The sequence below is a fragment of the Mchenga conophoros genome, linkage group LG16 (assembly GCF_057382185.1).
Source record: "Mchenga conophoros isolate Kocher_MC1m ecotype Shallow Benthic linkage group LG16, M_conophoros_male_GT1.1, whole genome shotgun sequence".
Taxonomy (NCBI): Eukaryota; Metazoa; Chordata; class Actinopteri; order Cichliformes; family Cichlidae; genus Mchenga; species Mchenga conophoros.
The window spans coordinates 25,755,522-25,777,563 of NC_140541.1; the positions used below are offsets into that span (position 1 = coordinate 25,755,522).

The 22,042-nt window shown below is 41.6% G+C and overlaps 1 protein-coding gene across 7 annotated transcripts in view; it reads left to right on the forward strand.

The window, feature by feature from the left end:
* Positions 1–466: 466 nt before the first annotated feature.
* The window catches only part of dip2a (DIP2 acetate--CoA ligase A), a 91,040-nt gene continuing 69,464 nt past the window's right edge, over positions 467–22,042 (forward strand). For 4 of the 7 annotated variants that reach the window (XM_085250348.1, XM_085250349.1, XM_085250351.1 and 1 more), the window contains exon 1: positions 467–1,039. In XM_085250348.1, the coding sequence (XP_085106474.1) occupies positions 916–1,039 (124 nt within the window). In that variant the 5' untranslated portion in view covers positions 467–915. The remainder of the gene's footprint in view (positions 1,040–22,042) is intronic. The other 3 variants (XM_085250350.1, XM_085250352.1, XM_085250353.1) reach the window with 1 other exon arrangement.

Below are 22,042 nucleotides of genomic sequence, written 5' to 3' on the forward strand. Positions count from 1 at the left end.
TTTTATTAAATGTCCACATCTATCTATATGTTACCTTATAATGCTTTATATGCCTTATAATATAATGCTTCTATAGCTGAAAGCCCACTTGAACCGCCAGTGATTTATTTCAAGAATTCCACTCCAGCTTCCACTTTTAGCTCAGTGCATTTCTAAGTGTAACATTTACATTTCTTTCAGCGCTTGAACTTTAATCTTTAAGCGCAGACACTTAAATCAAAACTTCAGCTCCCTTCAGCACGTGTTCCACCTCTTCACAAAGCTTCATCAAAATTAGCTGTTTTTTTGTTTGTTTTTTTATGTATGAAAAGAAAGACAACGTACGGAAATGAAACACAGTACAAAAGAAATCCAGTAAAGGTAAAGGTCATAATGTGTGCCACGAAACCGCTGGGTGACAGCAGGAGGCAGGCGAGCTGTACGCGGAGGAGCAGGCGGCGCACAAACATGCACCGTGCAAGCGCACGAGTGGGGGCCTCGTGAACGCGCACGGTTGGGGCTGCTGTTGCTATGATGCAATGGCGACTGCGCCGTGGGAAGCGAGCGAGGAGTTGAATGAGTTCCCTCCACAGTTGAGGGCAGGCAGCCGCCGACAGTGCCGAGGAGGGACAGACTAGAGGCTGGGAGACGCTGGCAAGGCCCTGTCCCAACACCCTACATGGAAACACGGATCCAGGTGTGTCTGCTAGCCCCGCAGCTAGCCGTGTCATGACGTTTGGAGACATTTCTCACACATCTGTGCGACGTTGCAGCCACACGGGAGAGGAGGCACCAACACCCTATTTGCTCTGAGCCTGAACCAAGTGAGGTGAGGAGGGGCTGTTGTTGTTTCATTGATAATCTTCTGGGCTTGGTCGCATTGTCCTCTCCTCACCGGGCACCAGTGGATCCGTTCGCCCTTCGTGCTGGACCACCATGGCTGAGAGGAGCTCCACCGGGCTGCTGACGATGATGTTAGAGCCCACGCCGGCTCTCGCTATGACCCTGCCTGCTGAGGTCCGGGAGAAGCTGGCGGAGCTGGAACTGGAGCTGTCGGAGGGTAAGTTGCCAACAACATGTACACAAACTAGCACAGCGAGTGGCCCGGAGCGCGCTTTACGCATTATCCACGCGTGTGACAGCAATCAGAACCACCGCCCTTTTATCTGGGTTTTGTACTCGTGTTTGAAAATATGCCAGCATCACCAGAAAAAAACAATCCAAGGAATCTTGCATCAAACTGAACTTCTGCCTTAGTTTGGCTGGTGACTACTGCTCAGGGACGGGTCACATTAAACCAGACCAGACAGCGTTTTGTTTCCCTAATAATGAAGGCAGTGCCGAAGTTTTTAAATACCACACAGTTACGACTCCAAGTATTTGATCGGGTGGCTCTGTCCTAACAGATGCACCGACACACCCATGATACTGATATGTGAGAGCATAACACCAAAGGGTCTGAGGAAAGATTTGAAAAGGTGTAGAAAAAGTAAGTTACAAAGTCAGAGGCCTCACTTAACACCCTGACCCTAACAAGCTGGCCAATTTATTCAAATATGTGCCAATAAGTGTAATGAAGGGGAAAAGTAAGCATGTGGGTGATTTTGTTTTGTGGATATTGCTCCTTGTTCATTTGCTTGTTTGTTTTATTACTGTGCTTAAGTCGCACTTGTAGGCGTGTCTTCTGTTTGACGCTATATTAGTTCTTAATTATAAACCCAAGCAAAGAAAAAGTTAGAACAAGCTGAAATCTCATCATTTGCTCAATTATTTTGGTTTTATATTTTACTTTTAGGTGATTTTTTTATTAATCTTTTTTGTTTTTTAATCTTTTAGACCAATCATGATGGTTTTCGTTCTTTGTTGGTTGCTTGCACATACTTATAAAAGTTAAGGTTTCTGCAGCACAGACTGTAACAGTAATAATAGTCTCCGATAAGAAGGTAGTAATGAGTTTTTATTGGCGGTTATGTCCATAAAAATGTAATTTCACTACTAGTGAAGCGAGTTAAAGAAATTTTAAATGTTGCAGCTTGAAATTCGCTTGATATTTTCTGTAAACAGCTCCTAAACTTCCTCATATTTGGTGATCATTACACTGAAGCATTGGCACGTAGCTCGGCACAGAGTAAATAAAGATGGGCTTATATTCATGTGCAGTGCTTTTGATGAAAAAGACTCTTGTTCTCACCAACAGTTTCCATTGTTTCCTGTTAATTCAATGAGACTCATTGTTGAACTCCACTTCTTTATTTCTCACGTGGCGAAATTAGCCGAGCTGCAGCAAAGTCTGACTAATTAATGACCTACTTCAAGTCTGATTAGATTTGGAATTTGACCCCAGGGTGGGACCTCTTTTCCCATCAACTCTGGAGAAGATGTTAACTCTATAAGCTTGGGAAAAAAAAATGGCGTGAAGTAAAAGAAAACCCACTGATCAGAAAGTCAAAAGTCAAAATCTGGACTGAGTCTTCTCTTCCTGTGTGTCGTGCAGCAGCATCACGCCGGGTTCAGGAGTACACCCGAGGTGCATGCTTTGATAAGCACATTAACTGCGACCCAAACCCTCTAATGGGATAGACATGTTTTCAGGAGCAGCCACCAAACTAATCTATATCTGTCCAGTTTCCTCTTCCTGCTCTCCAAATGTCACATCCTGCCATGTTGAAGCTCTGATAGCTCTATCTCCTCTAGCTTCTCTTCCACTGATACACGCTGTTGTCTCTCCTGCTCCCCCCACCCGCTCGGTCTCACTTTCTCTCCTCACCTCTGTATTTTCTCTATTTTCTCTCACATCAAAGAAAAGGGAATGTCATTTATTTTCCCCTTCTCTCTGCATATCCCTGTGTGCTGCTGTGAACTTTTCACCTTGTGATGTTGCTCCTCAGTCACCTCCCCTCTGCCATCCTGGCCCAGGGCTCAGTAAATGACTCATTTTATGAGAAGTAGATGAGAACTTGAGAGTCGCACAGGTTTTCTATCCTGTTCATTGAGCTCTTCTCTCTGGGACTTCACATGAGGCACGTCTATGTCTGTTGGCGAGACGCATCTTGATGTTTTGTTTTGTTTTTTTTTTACCATGCACGAGAGTGCCAACAGTTGTGTGTGTCCTTGTGAGGGAGAGGGAGCACTAGCATTGTATAATTCATGAAGCTGAATAGATGCGTCATGTATGTTTTCTTAAGCAGTTTGTCTGCAGCTAGCTGTTTGGATAGCATGAGATGATATTCCAGTGTCAGCATCTTAGGCCTGCTGATGTGTGAAATAAACAATCTGTGCACTCTGATTGAGCTTATAATAAAAACTGTTTTCTCCAGAGATGCATTGATTCTCGTATTTTCAAATCTTGTATTTGGATCACAGTGAGTACGTGTTCAGAAATGCTTGATTTCACTCTGCTGGTGTCCTCAGCCGATTTTGTTTTTCATGGAAAATGTCGCCTAAGTAACTCTTTCTCTGTCCCTTTAATATTGCGAATATGCAGCGTACTTCAGCGATGTTTCCTTATTCAAAAGGCCCATATATTTTAATAATTGGAAAATGCTCTGCAGTGCAGACTTGAGGCTTCTCCGCTGGAGCAGGATAAGTGAACACACTGACTTACTTAAACTCTGGATAAAATGTGAAAGTGGTTTAAAGTCAGTAAAAGTGCGATTCTTAGCATTCCTCCATGAAATTCATGACTAAACCAGTGACATTCAAAGCTTAAAGCATCTCCAGCAATATAGCTACTGGTAGCCAGATGTTGGTGCTTTAAAGCCAGATCCATTCTGGTTGCTGCTATTTCTGCTCTTTCTCTCATGTAGACCTCAGACAGATACACGGGAGTCACATCTGGATATTTTCCACAGTTGTTCTATCCCAAGTGTGGCAACAGCAGGGAATAGTCTGATCTTGACGTGTTTTTGAGGGAGCTGCCCGGTTAGAGTGCAGGGGAGGCATCATACACGGCGCCCACACGCTTGCTGTCTATATAACAGAACGCTTACCCCTTCCTTTCTCATGTGGGCTCTTTTGCCTATCACAGAATTCGTAGCAGCGAGAGAAGTTCAGCTAATGTGTTCTCTGAAAAGTTCAGGCTTCATTGCGTGTGTGAAAACGGCTCTACAGAGATAAGTGTGGTGTCATCAGACTTTCCAACTTTCATCAAACTTGCAGTACGAAGCTGATTGAGAAACTGTGTTTTGTTTTCGGCCTTCAGTCTTTATGTAGGCTGGCTTTGTGAGACACGTAGCTTTTTCAAAAGTGCTGCTTCTCCTCCCACCAAATTCTACACATCATTAAAACGGACCTGTGTTGTTTCTCTGCTGACCTGGATGCAGATCAGTGGCCAAGAGATGGGGCTTAAAGGAGGGCAAGAAGACGAATGATCCCCATTATCTCCTGCAGGGAGGAAAGAGGGAGAAAGACGTGTCTGCTGAGTAATTCATAGGGTCACTCTATCATTCCCTGCTTTTCTGCCCTCCTCCTCTCTTTGCTCTCTAAACCCTCTGATTACGAAGTCTTTTTTAGTTCAGTGCTTGCTGGTGTTTGCTGGGAAACTGCCAAACTCTTGGTTGGTCATTGTGCTTTCCTTGCCTGCTCCCTTTCAGTAAACATTTACAGACGTGCGTGGCAAGTTTTGCTGGTAGTTTAAATGTCGTCTCGCTTCTTTTATAAGTGTTTAGACTCATTGAAACCTTTGTAGAAGTTTTGAGGTGTTTGGAAGATCCAGCAGCACAAGTGTGGCTAATGCTTTCTGCAAACACAATTTTAAAAAAGTGCTTATCACAGTTCAGCAAGCCATGGTTTTCTTTTAATTTGTTCTACTTTTTTACCTATATTCTAGTTTCAGTCGCTGTCCTGACCCAATTACCCCTGAAGATCATTAAAGATTAACGATTTATCCAGTCATTTAGATAAGAGGAAACTTTAGTCTCGCAGGTAAAGAGGTGATCAGGCACTGCCCTGTCAAGTAGTAAAGAAGTAATGAGATGGTGACGATTAAGCTCACACTTGCCTGTCAACCAATGGCACAAGCAAAGGCTTGCTGGTGTAATGACGAGTTGTTTGCATCTAATCGCTGCTAATGGATAAAAACCTTTACTTTGTCACCATTCCCTCCCTCAAAATATGCCTTAATGAAAGGCTGCACAATTAATCAATTTCAATTTTGCATCTCTACAGTCTCATTTTTACCTGACAATTCTGCCACTTGTGCTGCAGAGCGGGGATGCACTGCGTCAAAACAAGCAGCAGTAAATTCTCCCTAAACAGTAATGGCAAGACCGCATTACAGCACTTGACAGAGTGGAAACGGCCAGAGAGGACAGAGACGAAACAAATGTGTCTGCGATGGAGAACAAAACGAGCCACCGAAAGTTGCTGTTGTGAGAGATTTTTCCAATTTCCCAGAGGATTGTAGCCGTCAAAAGCACACATTGTAACTACACTGAGATACATGTTAGAAGGAAACTAGCTGAGAGTTGGTCAGTTGGGACGGGCTCCAGCCTCCGTCTGCAACTCTCACTCGGATAAGTGGTTAAGGAAATGGACGGATGGATTACAGTTATGGCTTCCGGAATTTATGAAACGCTAAAAATGAGATAAAACAATTATTTTCTGCATTTTTTTTTTTTTTTTGCAGCGGTTTCATCTTTCTCTAAACACCCCCTCAAACTATCTCCCCTACTGGCTGTGGTAGGTTTAATTTAGCTTGAGACAACGAGACAGGACGAGAAGTCCAGTAAGGAGCAAAATCGCAGTAACCGTGATCCCAATATGGAGCAAAATAATTGCGACGAGCATTTTTTATTTTTTGCCATAATTGGGCAGCTCTACAGTAGCATACCATGAGGCGTCTGAATCGATCGTGGTCAAAAGCCTGGATACTTGGTGTGGAGAGTGAGTAGCTTTGGTGGCCAGCGCTTTTGTAAAACAGAACCTCTTTGGAAAGTATGAGTGTACAGGAAACCCCTGTGAGCTGGCTCTGAGGTTTTGTTAACGAAAGACCACTCACTGAGGGGTGAGCCCACTTAATTCTCCTGAGTCACGGCTTACTGTGGTCACTTGTGGTCCCGCCGCCCGACTCATGAAGAAAGAAACATGGAGTTCAGCCTATTGTTGAGCAGAACCAAACATCAGATAAATATGGGATCACGCTGTATGCTAAGAGCTTCGAGAACATGTAGGATTTGGGGCGATTAGAGGGCTTTGTACACGGTTCCCAGTTTGCTCTGTAATAGGATCCAAAGGAGAAAAATGTTGAGCTTTGGAGTGATCTAGCAGGTTGCGGTAGCTGCTCCAAAGTCCAGCTCGTGGATGGAGAGGCAGCTTTGCTTTAGCTGTGCCCCTGCTGTGGTGGAGCGTGGAACGTGGTGGGTCATAAATATTTCACGGGTGTGCCTCAGAGCACAGCAGAGCTTCGGATTCTCCCGCTGCTCTTATGTACAGACCCCCCTGCTTATGCCAGTCTGTTTGCTCTCGGCTTGTGTCTCTGAATGCTTTGTCGAGGTGGTCCTTTCTATTTATGGGATGCAAAACCACATAGCTGTGTTTTTCATTTAAACCAGCAATGATCCACAGAAGCAGCTATTGTCATACCAGTCTGCTTTGTTCCTCTCTACTGTAGGTCCTTTTTTTTTGTTTTGTTTTGTTTTTTAAATACGTCTCAACATCCTGACTCTTGTCTTTTATGGGAGTTCTGAATATTTAATAGATGTAGTGTGTGAATGTAATATCTAAAATATGACCTTTTCCTCCACTTGTTTTTTCAGCTGTGGATGAGTGTACATTGTTACATTTTCAACAGCTCTGTAATCTTGGTGTCACTCTGTGTTAGAGTTATAATGCTTTCAGTTTCTGTAAGTGCAACTGATGTTTATTAATAACAGTCAGTACAATTTTAATACATGTTAATATTGTGACGTTTTACCATTCTTTTAAATTCCCTGCTGTTTTCTCCGTGGAAGGATTGGGACAGATTTTGTCTTAGATGGATTTTAAAGTTTGTTCTCAGATAACACACAAGTGCTTCTCGCTCTGTCTCTGAACACATTCAGCAAATATCTCGGTGAGACATTTGATTCTGGTAATGGATTTAACCATAAAATGACACACACTTACTGGTGCTGTCTCAACAGTGTTTTATTGCTTGTGGTTGAAACTCATAGCAGAAAGTGCTGATTTTGGTCACGCTGTGAAACCCATCTTCTGTATGGAGCTCTCAACATACAGCAGCGTCCAATGCATGTTGCGATTAAGATCAAATGACTGTAGACTTGTTTTAATTAACATAAAACTAAATTGATGAGTGTTTTTTTTTTTTTTTTTTTGCAGTTTTATAGAAACGTTACGCTTAATCAGAGATTAAGTGCCAATCAGCAGCCAAAATGAGAAGCAAATGAGCCCATTTAGTTGTTGCATTGGCACATGGGCACAGTTAAGGCTCATGAAGGTTTAACTGTAGTGTGGCATGCATGTCTGCTTGCTATTGTTGCAACGAATTATGTAAGTGTACTTGTCGTATTCAGCACTCTGGTATGATGAAGCAGTGACCTTGATTATATCTGCAGTGCACTGTGGGTTGTGGATTGTTTAACGTTTTGCATGCATAAGTTATGGGGTGGACTAACACCTATTTTAATCCAAAAATGCTATTTTAAGTATATTTGTAATCATATTTAATTGTATAGGTTTTTCTTTCCCAGTGACAGTGGCAATGCAAAGAATAGTTCTTTCTCCATTCATCCATTCATTTAGAAAGCTCAGATAGCTGACTGGAGGCATTACTAAGATGACTGATGAGCCTTGGTTCCACAAGGACTTTCTAGCATTTCTTGTGGGTATATATCAGATTACGAAGCCAAAAAAAAGTTAATTAAAGAGCCGAAATCATTGGACCTTTGCACTGGTCAGGGCTCATTAATTATTATAAAGTAGAGGCTGTGCTATACTTACTTTGGTAAATGCTGGCAGCTCACCTGGCTGCTACTGCATGTGCTGCATACAGTATAATGTATGTTTCCCTGTGTTTTTATGTTAGCTTGAGTGTCCTGCTTTTGTGCTCTCTTGTATATCGCGTCTCTGTGCACTAAGATCATTAGGGGGTTTTGGGTTTTTTTTTTCTGTCTAATTCCACTACCTACATAGCTGTGTGCAATGGTGCCAGCTTCCAGCTATGACACCATCCTGCCTATAGCTTCCACTGAGCTCTGTAGTCTGCTAAGAAGCGCTGCTCACTGTTAAAATACAAATAGATATAAAGGTGTGTTCTTTTTTTTTTTTTTTTTTTGCACCTTAAGTTCAGAATGGCTTCCTTTGTTTGATGTGTGGCAGATATTGTGTCTTTGGTGCTATCGGTGACTCAGTGTATGTGTCCTTGCTGCTGAAGAAATGGCATGTGCATAGAAAGGATGGCTGTGCGGCAGGCACTGGTGCCAGGGAGATCTGCTGACCAAACAAGCCGCATGCCTTACTTCAAGGACACATTGCAATTTTCACGCTCTGTCCACTGGATTCTTCTGCCCCAAAAGGCTTTCGTTATGCCTCAATCAGCTTTCTGGTGTAAATTCTTTCCTGCCAGTTCACCTGTCTGTATGTGGGTGTGCTTGATTCCTGCCAAAGGCACGGCTTCACATTAGGGGTAGAAACCAGCTCAGGACAGAAAGTGGGATAATTGCAGCGTGTTCTCATCGGGTAGCTTTTATCTCCCTAAATGCTGTAAATTAAACCTCCAAAAGATAATGAATTTTCCCTCCACAAGAACACAGTGTCCACAACACTTTTACTGCAGTGTTTTCTAAGTGCAAAGTGAATTGCTTGCAGAGTATTGAAGGGTGTGCAGGCGTGAGGTTAGTGAGCTGTGCCGAAAGCCTTCCCACTGTACAAAGTTATTCAGAGCCCAAGGTGAAATCATCAGTTCATCCACACAGCCTTTCATCACTCTTGCTGTTTTATTTGATCAGAATTCTTCGTGCTTAATATTTGACTTCTGATTTGCAGCTGAATATATTCACAACACGTTTCCAGACATCAGAGCTGTACTTACCCGTGCACCCTTTCATGCATAGATTCATTGTGTAACATCGGCTGCTTCTGTTAAAATCTTCTGACACAGCGTCAACACCACTACATCTCATCCACTGCACTCATTAATGCCTTTATGAAGATGTAAGCTAATAAGTCGAGTATTTCAGGTGATATTTTATTCACAGGATAATAAGGAGTGGAACTGTCTTGTGTGGAAGCACCTTTTCTTTTGTGATTGTTTTAAGTCAGCCAGTGTTTAAAATTCCACATTCAAGTAAAATGTGTGATGCTAATTCACTCCAGAGATGCGTCTGGTCAGCGCTGTCGGCACATACCAGCTTCTTTTGAGTCTTTCTGGTCGGGAGCCTGCAGAGCTCAACCTACATAGCATGACGGCACCATGTGGCGTCTGCTGAACCCGGCCAGACGGCGATCAGACGTCAGTAACAGTAAAGAGGAAGGATGATAAGGACCGCATGTGCTGTTGAGAAAATGTCAAATTTTGATTCTGGGGCTGTTTGTTGCAGAGATTGATGCCCAATTAGATTGCGCTGATAATAGTTTGGGATGGATTCCAAAAAAACCCCAACTTTGATGTTGGAATAAAAGCTAATGAGAGCTGTCTGAAAAAACAAACTCTGATTTTTCTTTTCTCGCTATTCAGTCAATGTCTAGACCCACTCAGGTGTGATACGCTGATCAAAGACAAACACGGCCCTTTGTAGCTGCATTGTGAGCCTTCCTGGTGAAAAACAAACATACAGAAAATGCCGGGAATGTGCTGTGACCTATCAACTTAACCATGAGGAGAGGGCTTAACAAATCCCCCGACCACTGCTGGAGGGCACAGCTGCATACAGCAAAAGAGAAGGCTAGCATAGCAGGTTGTCCCAGCCTTTTACAAGAACAAGGCTGGTTACCCCCTCGTCTTTTCCTCATTCCCTTAGGTGTCCCTGTGGAATATAAGAGGGAAGTAACACACAAGAAACGAACCAGCTTGTTTCATTTCTTTTTTATTGTTGGGGCTAAAGGCAAGCTTCTTTTTTTTTTCTTTTAGGTGTAAAACTTAACTTGGCAGACTCGACTCACATACCAGAAAATGTGTTTTCAGCCTGTTCGCTCCGAACAGGCTGACAGTTTTAGGTGAGCTGTGCTTCTATTTCTCTCCAGAGACTTCTCAGCACGTAACTTTAGCCAGAAAGAAAGCAGGGATGCAAAGCGAAGGCAAGTCAGGACTGCATTTAAAGCTCCTAAGGCATAACCAAGAAAATATGGGGACTCCTTCTGCATTTGATAATTACCGACTAGTGTCTAAAAGCAAAAGGCTGTAAATCATCTCAATAAAATCCAAGTTATTTATTTTTTTATGAGACTTTCTTTTTTTGGCTGAAAGTTGTAATTGCTGCATTTCATCACATGGTATGTAATATCTGCTGCACAGACTCTTAAAAATAAAAACAAACAATACAATTACACTACGGCTGCTGTGGGACATGTTGTTTGAACTTAGCAGCCTGGTGCCGTTATTGAAGGTTTTATCCAACCGTAGGATAAATAATTTAATAAGCACTTGTAGCGTTATGATGTCCACATTTTAATCTGTTGTTTACCATGTTTTCAAGTTGTAGCATGTAAACAGGGACGGGTCTGAAGTATATTCTTTTACGAGCTAGTGCATCTTTAGTTCACTTAAAGCACCTAAAGCAAATTTGGCATTGAAATAAAAGTTTCCCATCCAGTCAGACAGATTCTGTACTGTGACAGTGTGGGGGCACAGCTGAAGTGGCTGTCAAAACGTTAAAAATGTGAGGCAGATATTTGCCAAATGCTGATAACGCCTCTTCAGATAGGACAAGGAAAATCACATGAGATTGTAATAAAAGCCCTGGGGCTACCCGACTCTTTTGTAAAGGAAAACAAAGGCAAACTCAAGGTTTTCACAGGGCTTAGGTGCTGTCAGGATCTTGGGGTTAAAATAATTGAAAATACTTGTCAGTTTTTTTTCCTTTTTTTCACATTTTAATTATTTAAAAAACAATTTTAAAAAGCTCTGACACTTTTTGTGCTTGTGGATAAATTCTGTTAATCTCACAAAATAACATGTTTGAGATTTTCACAGTATTTTTTTGTCCTGTCTCCCTCCACTCACCCTGAACTGCAGGAGGTTTCTTCCTGTTAAAATGAGTTTTGGAGAACAAAGAGTTTTTCTTGTAATTTAAAGCTCATTGAGGTGGCCGTTGTTGTGATTTAGTAATATATGAATAAAATTGAACTGAAGATGTAAATATACATCAACGCAACATTTGAACCATCAACCTAACAATTTGTTTTGAGACATGGACAGGTTTCTTCTGGGGTTGCCTGATTGTGTCTGATACCAGACAAGAACTTGCTTCTTCATGCTTTGGTGAATTGCAGGATCGGCCTTCTTAAGGACGTATATGCATCTTTAATGTGGGTTTGGAGGCTGGAGCAAAGCCTGTGACTTCGTTGTCCCTCTGGAGCTGTACTGGGGATACACTTCTGCCATTGGGAAGGGCGTTTCCATGGGGGTTTTGTTTTTGGTTTGCCACATGTTTAACTGTGTCAAAGTAATCTCCATATACCATTATTTTGTAACAGAATAGGTTTTTGTAAAAAAACAAAAAAAAAGTTAAAATAAACCCCAAAAACATCAAATTTGAACCTTAGCGAACCTATAACAAGCTTACAAGTAGTTACAATAGTAACCCATCTACATTACAAGCGTTTAAGATTGACCATATTCCTCTTTCCATATGAACTGGTGACAGACACGAGTCTGAACCAAAGGGAACATTTCTGGATTTATAAATCACAGACCACTAAATACTCCCGTTCCCCACCCGCCCTTTGCTTTTTCTATTTCCTTTTTTTTTTAAAATAAACCTTATTTGCCTTTGCATTCCTGTTGTCTGTGGCTGCTGCTGCTGTGTGCATGATGAATGTTTTGGGCTTGGTATTGATATTTTCTGGGCTCCTGCATGTGTCCAGGTTTTGAAGATTGGTGGAGCTTCACAGGTGGAATATTCCCCTCTCACTCTAAGTGGAAGCTTTCCACAAGGTCCTTGCTGGAACACCTTTATAAAAGATCCAGTGAACTCTAATAAACCCTATTTCACTGCCTGATAAAGGGTTGTGTGCCGAAACACTTTTTTTAAAGGTTAAACTTGACCATGCTGTGAGAATAAACTTTATTTGAAAAGCAAGTGCCTTGGAGTTCTTTGATGATTTAAGCTTGAAATATCTGTAGTTGTGAAATAGGCTACATTATTTATATGCTGTCTCTGTCTGCTAACGTTGTTGTTTACAGGATTTACTCCCTGCCAGAAAAAACTATGCATCATTTATCTCTTTTTGTTGTCGTTGACACTTACCTTATTGATGGTGTACAACTTGTTATACAAGTCGCCTGCTGTATGAGTTAACTGCACAGAGATATGTTAGATAGTGAGTGTCTATCACATAGCAATCGCACATTCATTAAATCGCTGATTGACAGCTCATTAAAGCCACCTCTTTGTGTATCTATGTGTGTGTCTGCGTTTGTGCACACAAAACATTCGATCTGATATGTCGCTCAAATACCTTTTTACATTGATTCGGCTTATCGTGCTCCACAAAAGCACTAGAAGGTGTTTAAAAAGGTAAGATATTATCCAAGTTGTCTGACTGGTGCTGTAACGCTCTGCTCCCCACAAATAGAAACTTTTAAATCTGGCTTAACTTTCGGTTTTCAAACCTTATTGTCATCGCTTTGGTTATTTTGACCAGTAGAAATGAAAGCCGCAGCCACTAACATACAGCCTAAGTTATAAGAAGCTGAAAGGATAATGATTAGGTAATGACATAATAATAATAATAATAGTAATAACACTAATCGTGATGTTGCGATGGGTTAAAAAGCAATAGGGACATCTTTCCTGCTGCTGAATTAACTGACACAACCATCTGCTGCAAGCCAAACACGTCTCAGAGAGAGTCCGAGACGATGAGAGTTTTAACTCCACGTTTAAACCTCTAAATATCAGCTTCCTGTGTTAAACACACCTCAGCTTTGAAATAACACAATAAAAGGTTGTGATAGTCAGGAACAAAACCTCTCTCCCGCCTCTTGAAAACTTCTAAAGATGAGCCAGCAAACGGTTTCTTGATCAAAGGGGAGGTGCAGCATCTTACTAAGTCCATGTTTGGCATTGTATCAACTGGGCTTATCTATGTAGTAACTGTATGTCTTTGTAACTAAACAGTAGTTTTCCTGTAAATTTGCTGGGCTTTTAAAGTAAAAAAAAAAAAAAAAGTCAGCTAGGACTTATTATCAAAGGAGGTTGTGTGCAATCTCCATTCCTGAGTAATGATGTATGAATTTGGTCTCATTCTCTGCAAGTTCAAAGTCTAAACTAATCAGTGTGATACTTTCTCTGCCACTAACTGATGTTCTACTGATACTGCGCTCACAGTGGAGCGCGGGGTTGAGGTATTTTACTCCGAAGAACCTTTCCAAGCTAATGAATACATTTAAATGAGCAGAACTCAGGAAACACTTTGTCCGTACTGAGATCATATCAGTATAGGTGCCAATGTGCGGCGGTGTGGTGTCTGGCTGCTCTCATGAAATCAAACATTTGGTGTTTGGAGTTTTGGCGATTGCCGCCACGCCCTGAAAATATTGAATAACCTCCTCGGTGTTACGTGTGGAATCCCAGGCACTTTGGGGTGAACAATGGCACGGATACAACTTTAAGCTTACTCGTAATCTAATATAACACACACATATACACACACGTCATTGCTCACAACATTCCTGACATAGAGGTCTCAGTCCTCAGCAGACTGTGGGTAATGCTCACGGCTGCCGTCCTATAACAAGTTTGTGCGACTCGCCCCGCGATGACAGGTGAAGCTCAGTTGTTACATTTTGATTCTCATATGTCTGGTCACCATTAACGGCGCTCCCTCTGCTTTGTCTGCTTTGACTGTTGGCCAAGAAACTAATTACACAACCCCATATAAGGCACCCCGATTCCCCTCTCTTTTACAGCTGCAGTTTACTTGTCTATTATTGAAATTTTTAGCTGTGTGCTCTCAGATGCTGCACAGATGTCGTGCTTGCTAGACATTACACGTACTTACATCAGTACCTTTTACCCAATCAAGCTTTGTAACGAACATGTTGCTGCATTGCACAGTTTTTTTTCTGTAGTTTTTTTTGTGTGCTTTAAAGCTGCTTAAATCCTTGTCTTAACTTCTCTAAGTCATAAGAATCAAACAGGTGTTGGATTAGCTATTTCACATCGTTGGCTTTATTCTGTCTTCCATTAGCAAAGCGAATCTTAAGTCTCCGCTGCCAACAAGTGGCGGATATCTGCTGGCAGGCTCTGCTTGTATGTGAAGCCCCTGACGACACGCTTTGTCTGCAGCCTCCATTTGTGCGGTATGTGAGCGAGTAAGCCATATGACCTGAAAATCAGACAGCTAACCCATGACAGAATTGCTGCTGCTGCTGCTGCTTCCTTGTCCCCTCCTTGTTATCTAATTTGATAAGTCAAACTAAATTTGATTTTACTGCTGTGAGGCTGGGTCTATATTTAGCCAGCGGGACATTAAATCATACTACTCTTGCAACCAGGTGATTTTACTTGATGCAGAAAGAGTATCTATAGTATTTATAGTCAATATGTGAACCTTTATTTAGTTTTCAGTATTTCTTTTAAAAAATGTGGTTTACTCTTACTTAGTTTCCAGAGTGGGTCTTCTGGTTTCAACGTTTTGTTTCGGAACAAAGGGGGAATTTCTGGTGGTTATCAGAGGGAAATTTTAAGAAGTTCAGAATAGGTATTACATTACAAACCCAGCATTTTCTTTGAAGGCAGCTGACTCAGTCATGTAGGCATCACTGTCTCTCTAGTTTTACTTACATTTCACCAGTCTAGTTTTTATTTTTATCCCAGACTGGAAAACAACAACTTCTTCCAAACCTAGTTTTAGTTAACTCGAGACACATTTCTGCACAGCTGCCATCCAAACGGGGGGAATTTACACCACAAAGGTCTGCTTCAGTGGGAGGTTGCCAACTATATCGCTGATGAATTATGCAGTTCCTGCTGGTTCTCAACTTGTGCACCTCCTCAAGTTATCCCTTTAACAGTTCCGCTTTTTTATTGTAAATAAAAAAAAAAAAGTTTTGCCCCTTTCTGTGTTGTGTACTGTAAGCAGTCATAGAAATTCAGTAATCGTCATACTGACCAAGCTACTGAAAATGTCTGAAAATGTGGAAGAAGTCGCTGAGGGAAGATGATTTCTATTTAAAGGTGACCTTTAATTCCAGACATGCAGTTTGGTCTGGTTTTCTGGCCTTAAATCCACTCCATCCAAGTTGAATCTATAAAGAGAGTTGTATTTTCATGTCTGCGTTCAAACAGTCAACTGGAAAAAAAGAGAAGCGAGGAAAATCACAAGACCTGCATTTACATTTTCCCTATACAGAAAGGACCCAGTGAAAAAGTGCATTTGGTATTGTATTGCATCTGAACTGTAATATTAGTACTCTTAATAACAATGCATGCTCATACTAAACATGGCCAAAGTTTCGAATATTTAAGTCAGCATATATGAGGCACAAGTTCTAGCTTACAGCTGCTCTAAGCACTTGGTTTCAGACTTTTTTTTTTTTAACTTGTGGCTCTGTATGCTGTTAGTGAGGACGAACACCCTTAATATCTGTCTGAGGCATTCGACTCTGGCTGTGAGCACCGAAAATTCAGTTTACAATGGGCAGCCGATCAGAAGAAAGGAGAGAGTAAAGGAAGAGTAGCTGAAACTCCTTCTGTCAGGCTGTGGATGAACTGAGTCTGCACCAAGGCCCGTATAAGATAAATAAGCATTATTTTGAACTGTCAGTCATGCAAAGCTACTCTAATAGAGTCCAAGAATAAAAAATATACTTTTGGACATGAACATAATGTAGCCCCATTAATCACTGCATGTACTGGTGCATACAGAAGTAAAAACATCATCAGTATTGGCGAGGTCTTTTTTTTTTTTCTTTTAAGCAAAGGATCTAAGCTTTCAAAAAGATAACTGCAGCATCTAAATCTACTCCATGGATCATCTCTTTGATCCTCTGTAAAGAATCGTCAAGTATTCTCTACAGGCCCCAGCAGGGTCCTCCTTAAGGCCTTGACCAACGACCCGCTGTCACTGATGCCGCATCAGGATGAGTGTTTTATCCCCTGCAGGTTACAGAAGATGAATGATAAAGGCTAAGACAAAAATTCAGCTGAGCTACTATCAATCTGCAGTTTTCTGTGGGGTGAAAGGAACTGGTCGCAGGCTGGAGACCATGTGCTCTAGGATAGTCTGGCTTCACGGTCATACGGGACCCCTGCTCTGCTCTCCCCCCCTTATGTGTGTGTACAGATAAAAAACACACAGGCAGTCTTTCTCTTGTGTCACACAGTCTGTTGGTTGATTTAGGCGTGAGTTTGGCCCCCAGCTCACATGTGTATAAGTGCAAAAGCAGACCCTGTACTGGACGTCTTGTCTGGGTCTCTGTGGAACTGACCATTTATTCTGGTTCTTTGCCTATTTTTTTCTCTCCTGTGAGGTCTGATGGAGAGCACTGGAGAGTGCTGTTCTCAGTGAAAAATGCTGTTACAAGACTTAGCCAGGAAAAGAGTTTGTTTTCGTCTTTGGAATTAGCTCCACTTGTTTTTGAAGTATCAACTCACAAGTTAAACCCCACCCATAGCAATCCAATACTGGTTCCACAAATAAGGAATATTTTGTCTGGTGCAACGGACTGGTATTTATTAATTGCATTTTTTGGGGATGTTTATTTTGAAACAATATGTTACAGAAGTTCAGGCATTCCTGTGGTGAGTTTGTAAATCTTTTGGCTTGATCATGAAGATTGGCCAGTAATTCCAGAGGTTTGAATTGAACCTATTTACACGCAACAGTTGGCACATGCGTGATAATCGTAAACGGTCTCTTTCTAAGAAGTATACACAAATATTTGTCTGTGTTTCTGTATGAAACACCATGTAATGATTTTGGAGGGTCCCCAGTGAGGGAGAGGCTTCAGCATATTAGCAAATAGAGGCCGATTAACCTTCAGTGCTTTTAGTAGATGGTATCGGCTGGATAGTGTTACTGAGCAAAAGCCCCGTGAATGATATCACTCCAGCTGACTCTCTACTGTGCCTTATCTTCTGCATGTCCTGGATGAACGGCGAGCAGCCCAGCCTGCGCCTTTGAATTGTGGGCGTGTGAGGAATGTGTGGTCGGACAAAAAGGCATTGGAGGGCTTTGAGGCATTTTAGAACAACCATATTATTCAGTTATTTTTTATTTTTTTCATGCGGCCGTGAGAGGTTTAAGAGTACCTCGAGCAACTGGTGAAATAGACTCCAAGAAGTAGTCTGTTTGACAGACATGGACAAACAAGCCTCTTTGGTCGCTGCTATTCTGTTTGTTTATGTGATTTAATGCACATTACCTATCATGAATCACCGGGATTGTTTTCCTGCAAGATGTAAATTCTCAGCCTCTGAAGCTACACTTCAAGGCTCTGAGGAAACATGTTTGTCAGAGTGATCGTTCACACATGCTTCAGGAGATGTTGGGTTTCTTTGGGGGATATTGTAAGTCTGCTGTCAGTCTTTCCCTTTCTTCTCTCCCTCATGCATGCTTTAAAGAGCGCGAGGCTAACCTCGGCTCACCTCAGGCTGGAATCTACCGTATTTTTCTTTTTTCCCTGGGTTTGTTTCCTTCTCTCTGCCTGTCAGATTCCTTGCTGAGAGGCTCACTGAAGGGTGTGACTGCTGAAAATAATGCTCAAAGTTTCAGAGGGGAAGATATTGATTGAGGAGCCAGAGGATGGAGAAGCAAAGCGAAAGTCGGGATGAGGGAGTGGCTGATGGTGAGAGGGGAGACTAAAGAACTGATAGGTGGAAATAATGACCAGAAGAAAGATGAGAGTGTGAAGGCTGGAATGATAACAAAAGATATCTCCTTGGTGTAGGGAACGGGATGAAACATGTAGAGAGATTTGTGATGTGTGTCCAGGAATAGATAAATTCAATTCGCCTGTCCTGGGATTTTTTATACTATTTATGACAAAGTAGCCCTTTCAGTGATTTATTGATTTACAGCAATTGATCGTGAAAGGTAAGACTGTGAACATGTCTGTAGATGTTCTTAAAATTTGTTAGGCCTTTTCCCAAATGATGCACACTGTTAAACACGGTCCATTTGGGTGCAGTTTACACTTTCGCCTTACGAGCAAAGGATCCCTGGTTCGATTCTGGGAGGAGACAATTACTACTCGGATTGTGTCGGGAAGGGTGTCCGGAATAAACAAACTGTCAAATCAAAAAATGTGGTGCTACCCACTATGGCGAAACCTTGTGAATAAGTGATGTTTACTCTGTGAAATCCAAAATCTGATCAGCTTTTAAAGGAGCTCAGGAATCATTTTTAGGGGAGCCTCAGTCGGACATTTGTTCCTCTTCAGCAGTTCACTGAGATCACTGCTTATACCATGTAGAAGCATTTAAGTCAGGATTTTATGAAATCTGAGCATCATTCTGTAACCTGCAATGATCCTACAGTCGTCCTACATTCTGCTCGTCTGAACCACATATCAACAACCAGCTAAATTAGCAGATATATTAATGCTGTCAATGTCATACCAGGGCTATCTTTATATGCAACATTGCATTCGAGTTCATTGATTTTAGAGCAGTGATTCCCAAATCGAGGGCCATGAGACCCTGATGAGCTGTGAAGCTGCAAAAAATAATTCAAGATAAACTTTGGTTTTAAATTTTGTAAATCCGCTTAAAATGAGCTTGATTGCATATCTAATTCAGGGCTGCGGCTGGGCTGTAGGCTGTCCCAGCTGTGTTAGGGTGAGAGGCAGGGTGGGCAGGTGGCAAGTCTATCACAAAGCTAATACGGAGAGACAGACAATCATGCCTGCTAACATTTACATCTGTGGCCAATTTAGAATCACAGATGAATCTTTTAAGCATGCTTTTGGACCTTTGTGCCCTGAGAAAACCCACACATGCACACGGAGAACATGCAAACTGCACACAGAATAATAAAAGTTGTAAACACATTGGATCTTTGAAAGTTGAAAATCTTGCTGATATACAGAATAAAATGATAAAATGGTTTGTGGAAATCAAAATCATCCACCCTTAGGGGGCTGGATTCTGAATCACACCAAAAATTAAAGTGTTCAAGAGATTAAAAATTCAAGCTTGTCCTGAGCATTTTCGATGTTTCACACTGAATTCGACTGCTAAAATCTCAGGAAAGAGGTGAGCCAAACAACCTAAATACAAAATCCTGAGAACATAAAACAATTCGGTGAAAACACAACTTTGTAGTTGAGGATGTACCACAGTTTTTGTTGGACCACAGACGATTTTTAGATTTAAAAATGGGATGCAGTTACAAGTTGGCTGCTTTGCTGGATTAAAGTAGAGAGGATGGGAGGTGCTAAATTGGATGAATTATCCCAAAATAGATGCTCTTTTATCCGCACACAGTTTCCTATTTGTTCCCGGGAATTTGTATAAATCATGACATGCCAGTCTAAAATTATATGCCACTGTGTGACCAAACATTAAAGACAGAGGGTGTAGTGACTTTGGCTCCTAGCTTTCAAGGTATCAATCATGTTTCTGGCCTCTGTTGAATAAAAAAAATAAAATAAACAACTCAACTTTAAACCAGTGCCGCTTCTTTTTTTCTAAAATAAGGAAGAAGTGAATTAAATGAAAGACAAAGTTTTCCACATGCAGCACTAAGTTCTCACTGGTTTCTCCTGTGAGAAAATAACCCTGAATCCACTGCTTGTTATCACGCATTGTGCATTATGTATGACAGATAGAGAAGTCTATGGGTTTCACCTGGCCTAGCCCTCAGGCTGAAGTATAGCAGCTGTGGGATACTCTCCGTGGCTTGCTTTCAGTATTAGAGTGAGAAAGTAATGCTGAGAAGCTGGAATTCATCTAACTGTAAAATGATCAGACTGTAAAAAACAAACTGCACAGCTGAATAGCTGGGTTACCTCAGCCAGCAGGTGTTTGTGAGAGTTTGTTTGCACCTGGTCATAGAGGAAAGGATCATTTGACGATGACATCATTAAAAGGCTGTGACATTAAACCTATTATCTGCCCTTTTTGAGTATTAGCTCTGTAAAAAAAACCCAAAAGCATGTCTGCTTAGCTTGAATTCAGAGAGTGAGGAGACAGAGTGTACAGCGTTTTATATTTGAGGTCAATCAATAACAGAGGGATTGAGCCCAGTGTGGTAATTATATTGTAGTAATTAATCAGAGTTACACAAAAGACAGAGAAGAATAAAGGCTTGTGAATTTTTTCATGACTAAGCAAAGGCATTAAAAAAAAATCCAGGTCAAGGCACTGAAGGTAGATTTGAACAAGTAATAAAAAGTCTTCGTTTCAGTGGGCTAGCGCTATTAAAAGTAACAGGACTGTTTATTAGCTAGCTCTTTCTTCGGGATGTGATGGAAGGGTTAGTTTGACTGCTCAGTGTTCGACTGATTGTGTGTACAGTAGGGCGCTTGAGGGTGTGTTCTTTGAGATTTCTGCCTTTTAAATTTTTTGACATTTGCTCAATGCATCCGCGGAGACGCATCTGCCCCCGTGGTAGAAAATGGGGGTAAGAAATGTGCAGTTGCCACCAGATACACGCTGTAAAGCCGCAATCCTGCTGCGTCTCATTACATTGCTCTTGTTGGCTACTGAATTTAATGAGCCACCAGGTCACAGGGGACTACTAAAGCTCTGCACTTTCTCTCTTATTCTCTGACCATTGGAGCAATTTGTGTGCTTCCTGCCTTCAGATAAGGTCTTCAAAAGTGGCTTTAACCAAACGCTGGGATTTGTGACTCAACTACCAAGCATCCCTATTCTTTTCTATGAAAAAAAAGGCTGGTCTTCTTCCCCTGCTGACCTCAACCGTGTTGTGTGAGAGCTGCTTGCAGGTCATGCATGCGTGTACCAACATATATGGGTGCCTGCTCAGATGAATGTGAAAGTGGATGTGTCCTGCGGTTGCTGACTGGAATGTGTGATGCGTGTGCAAGCAGAGCACAGTCACGGGTCAGCTAGTGCCTTACTCGGTCACACATTTCCTCCTTTCTCCCTCCCTGCCACCCTGTTTCTCTCTACCTTTCGTGGAACTGGGCATCTCGCCTGGAGAGGGAGGTGGTGAGGTTAACAGCATCCTTCAAAGAATCACTGCGCTCCCGGCCACATTATCCTTCGATGTGTATCGAGGCCCGGTAATTAGCTGATGAGTCAGTGTATGGATATTGCTTTTATAGCAGTGCTGAAATTGACTAGCCAAATAAAGATTGAAGTGGACCTATTATCCTCGTTTCCACCTTCATACTTTTATTCTCAAAGTCTGCTAGTGTTGCTTTATAGTTTAGTGCTTTACAGATTCGCCTAACAAGCAAAAGATCCTCGGTTTGATCCCAGGGGGAGACGCTAATCCCTTTGGGGTTGCGTCAGGAAGGGCATCTGGCATAAAGATTTGACAAATCAATCATGCAGAGCTACCTGCTGTGGCAACCACTTGTGAATAAGGGAGCAGCTGCTTCTTTTTCTCCTCTGCTAGAATAACTTTAAGCCTGTAATGCCAAGTCTATCCTATTTGATGAGTTTTTCAGAGTTTTGAGGCGTCACCATCATCAGTGTGATTTTTGCTTCCCACCAAAAACCTATATGTAATATTATGATAGTTTTTTTCTAAGCAGTAAATTGCAAAAAATTAATAAAAGGATGCAGAAAATGTGGTGCAAATGGAAACTTAATATGCAAATTGATATTTATTTTATTTATTTTTTAAATTGTCAAAATAAATACACCAATCACCTCATGGCTTTGGCTTTACAGGGTTAAAATAATCCTGTTTTTTAAAATTATACACCAGCCTCAGTTCAGCCTCTGAAACAAAGTATTGTAGCTCCTTTCCCATTAAGGCCAGCCTA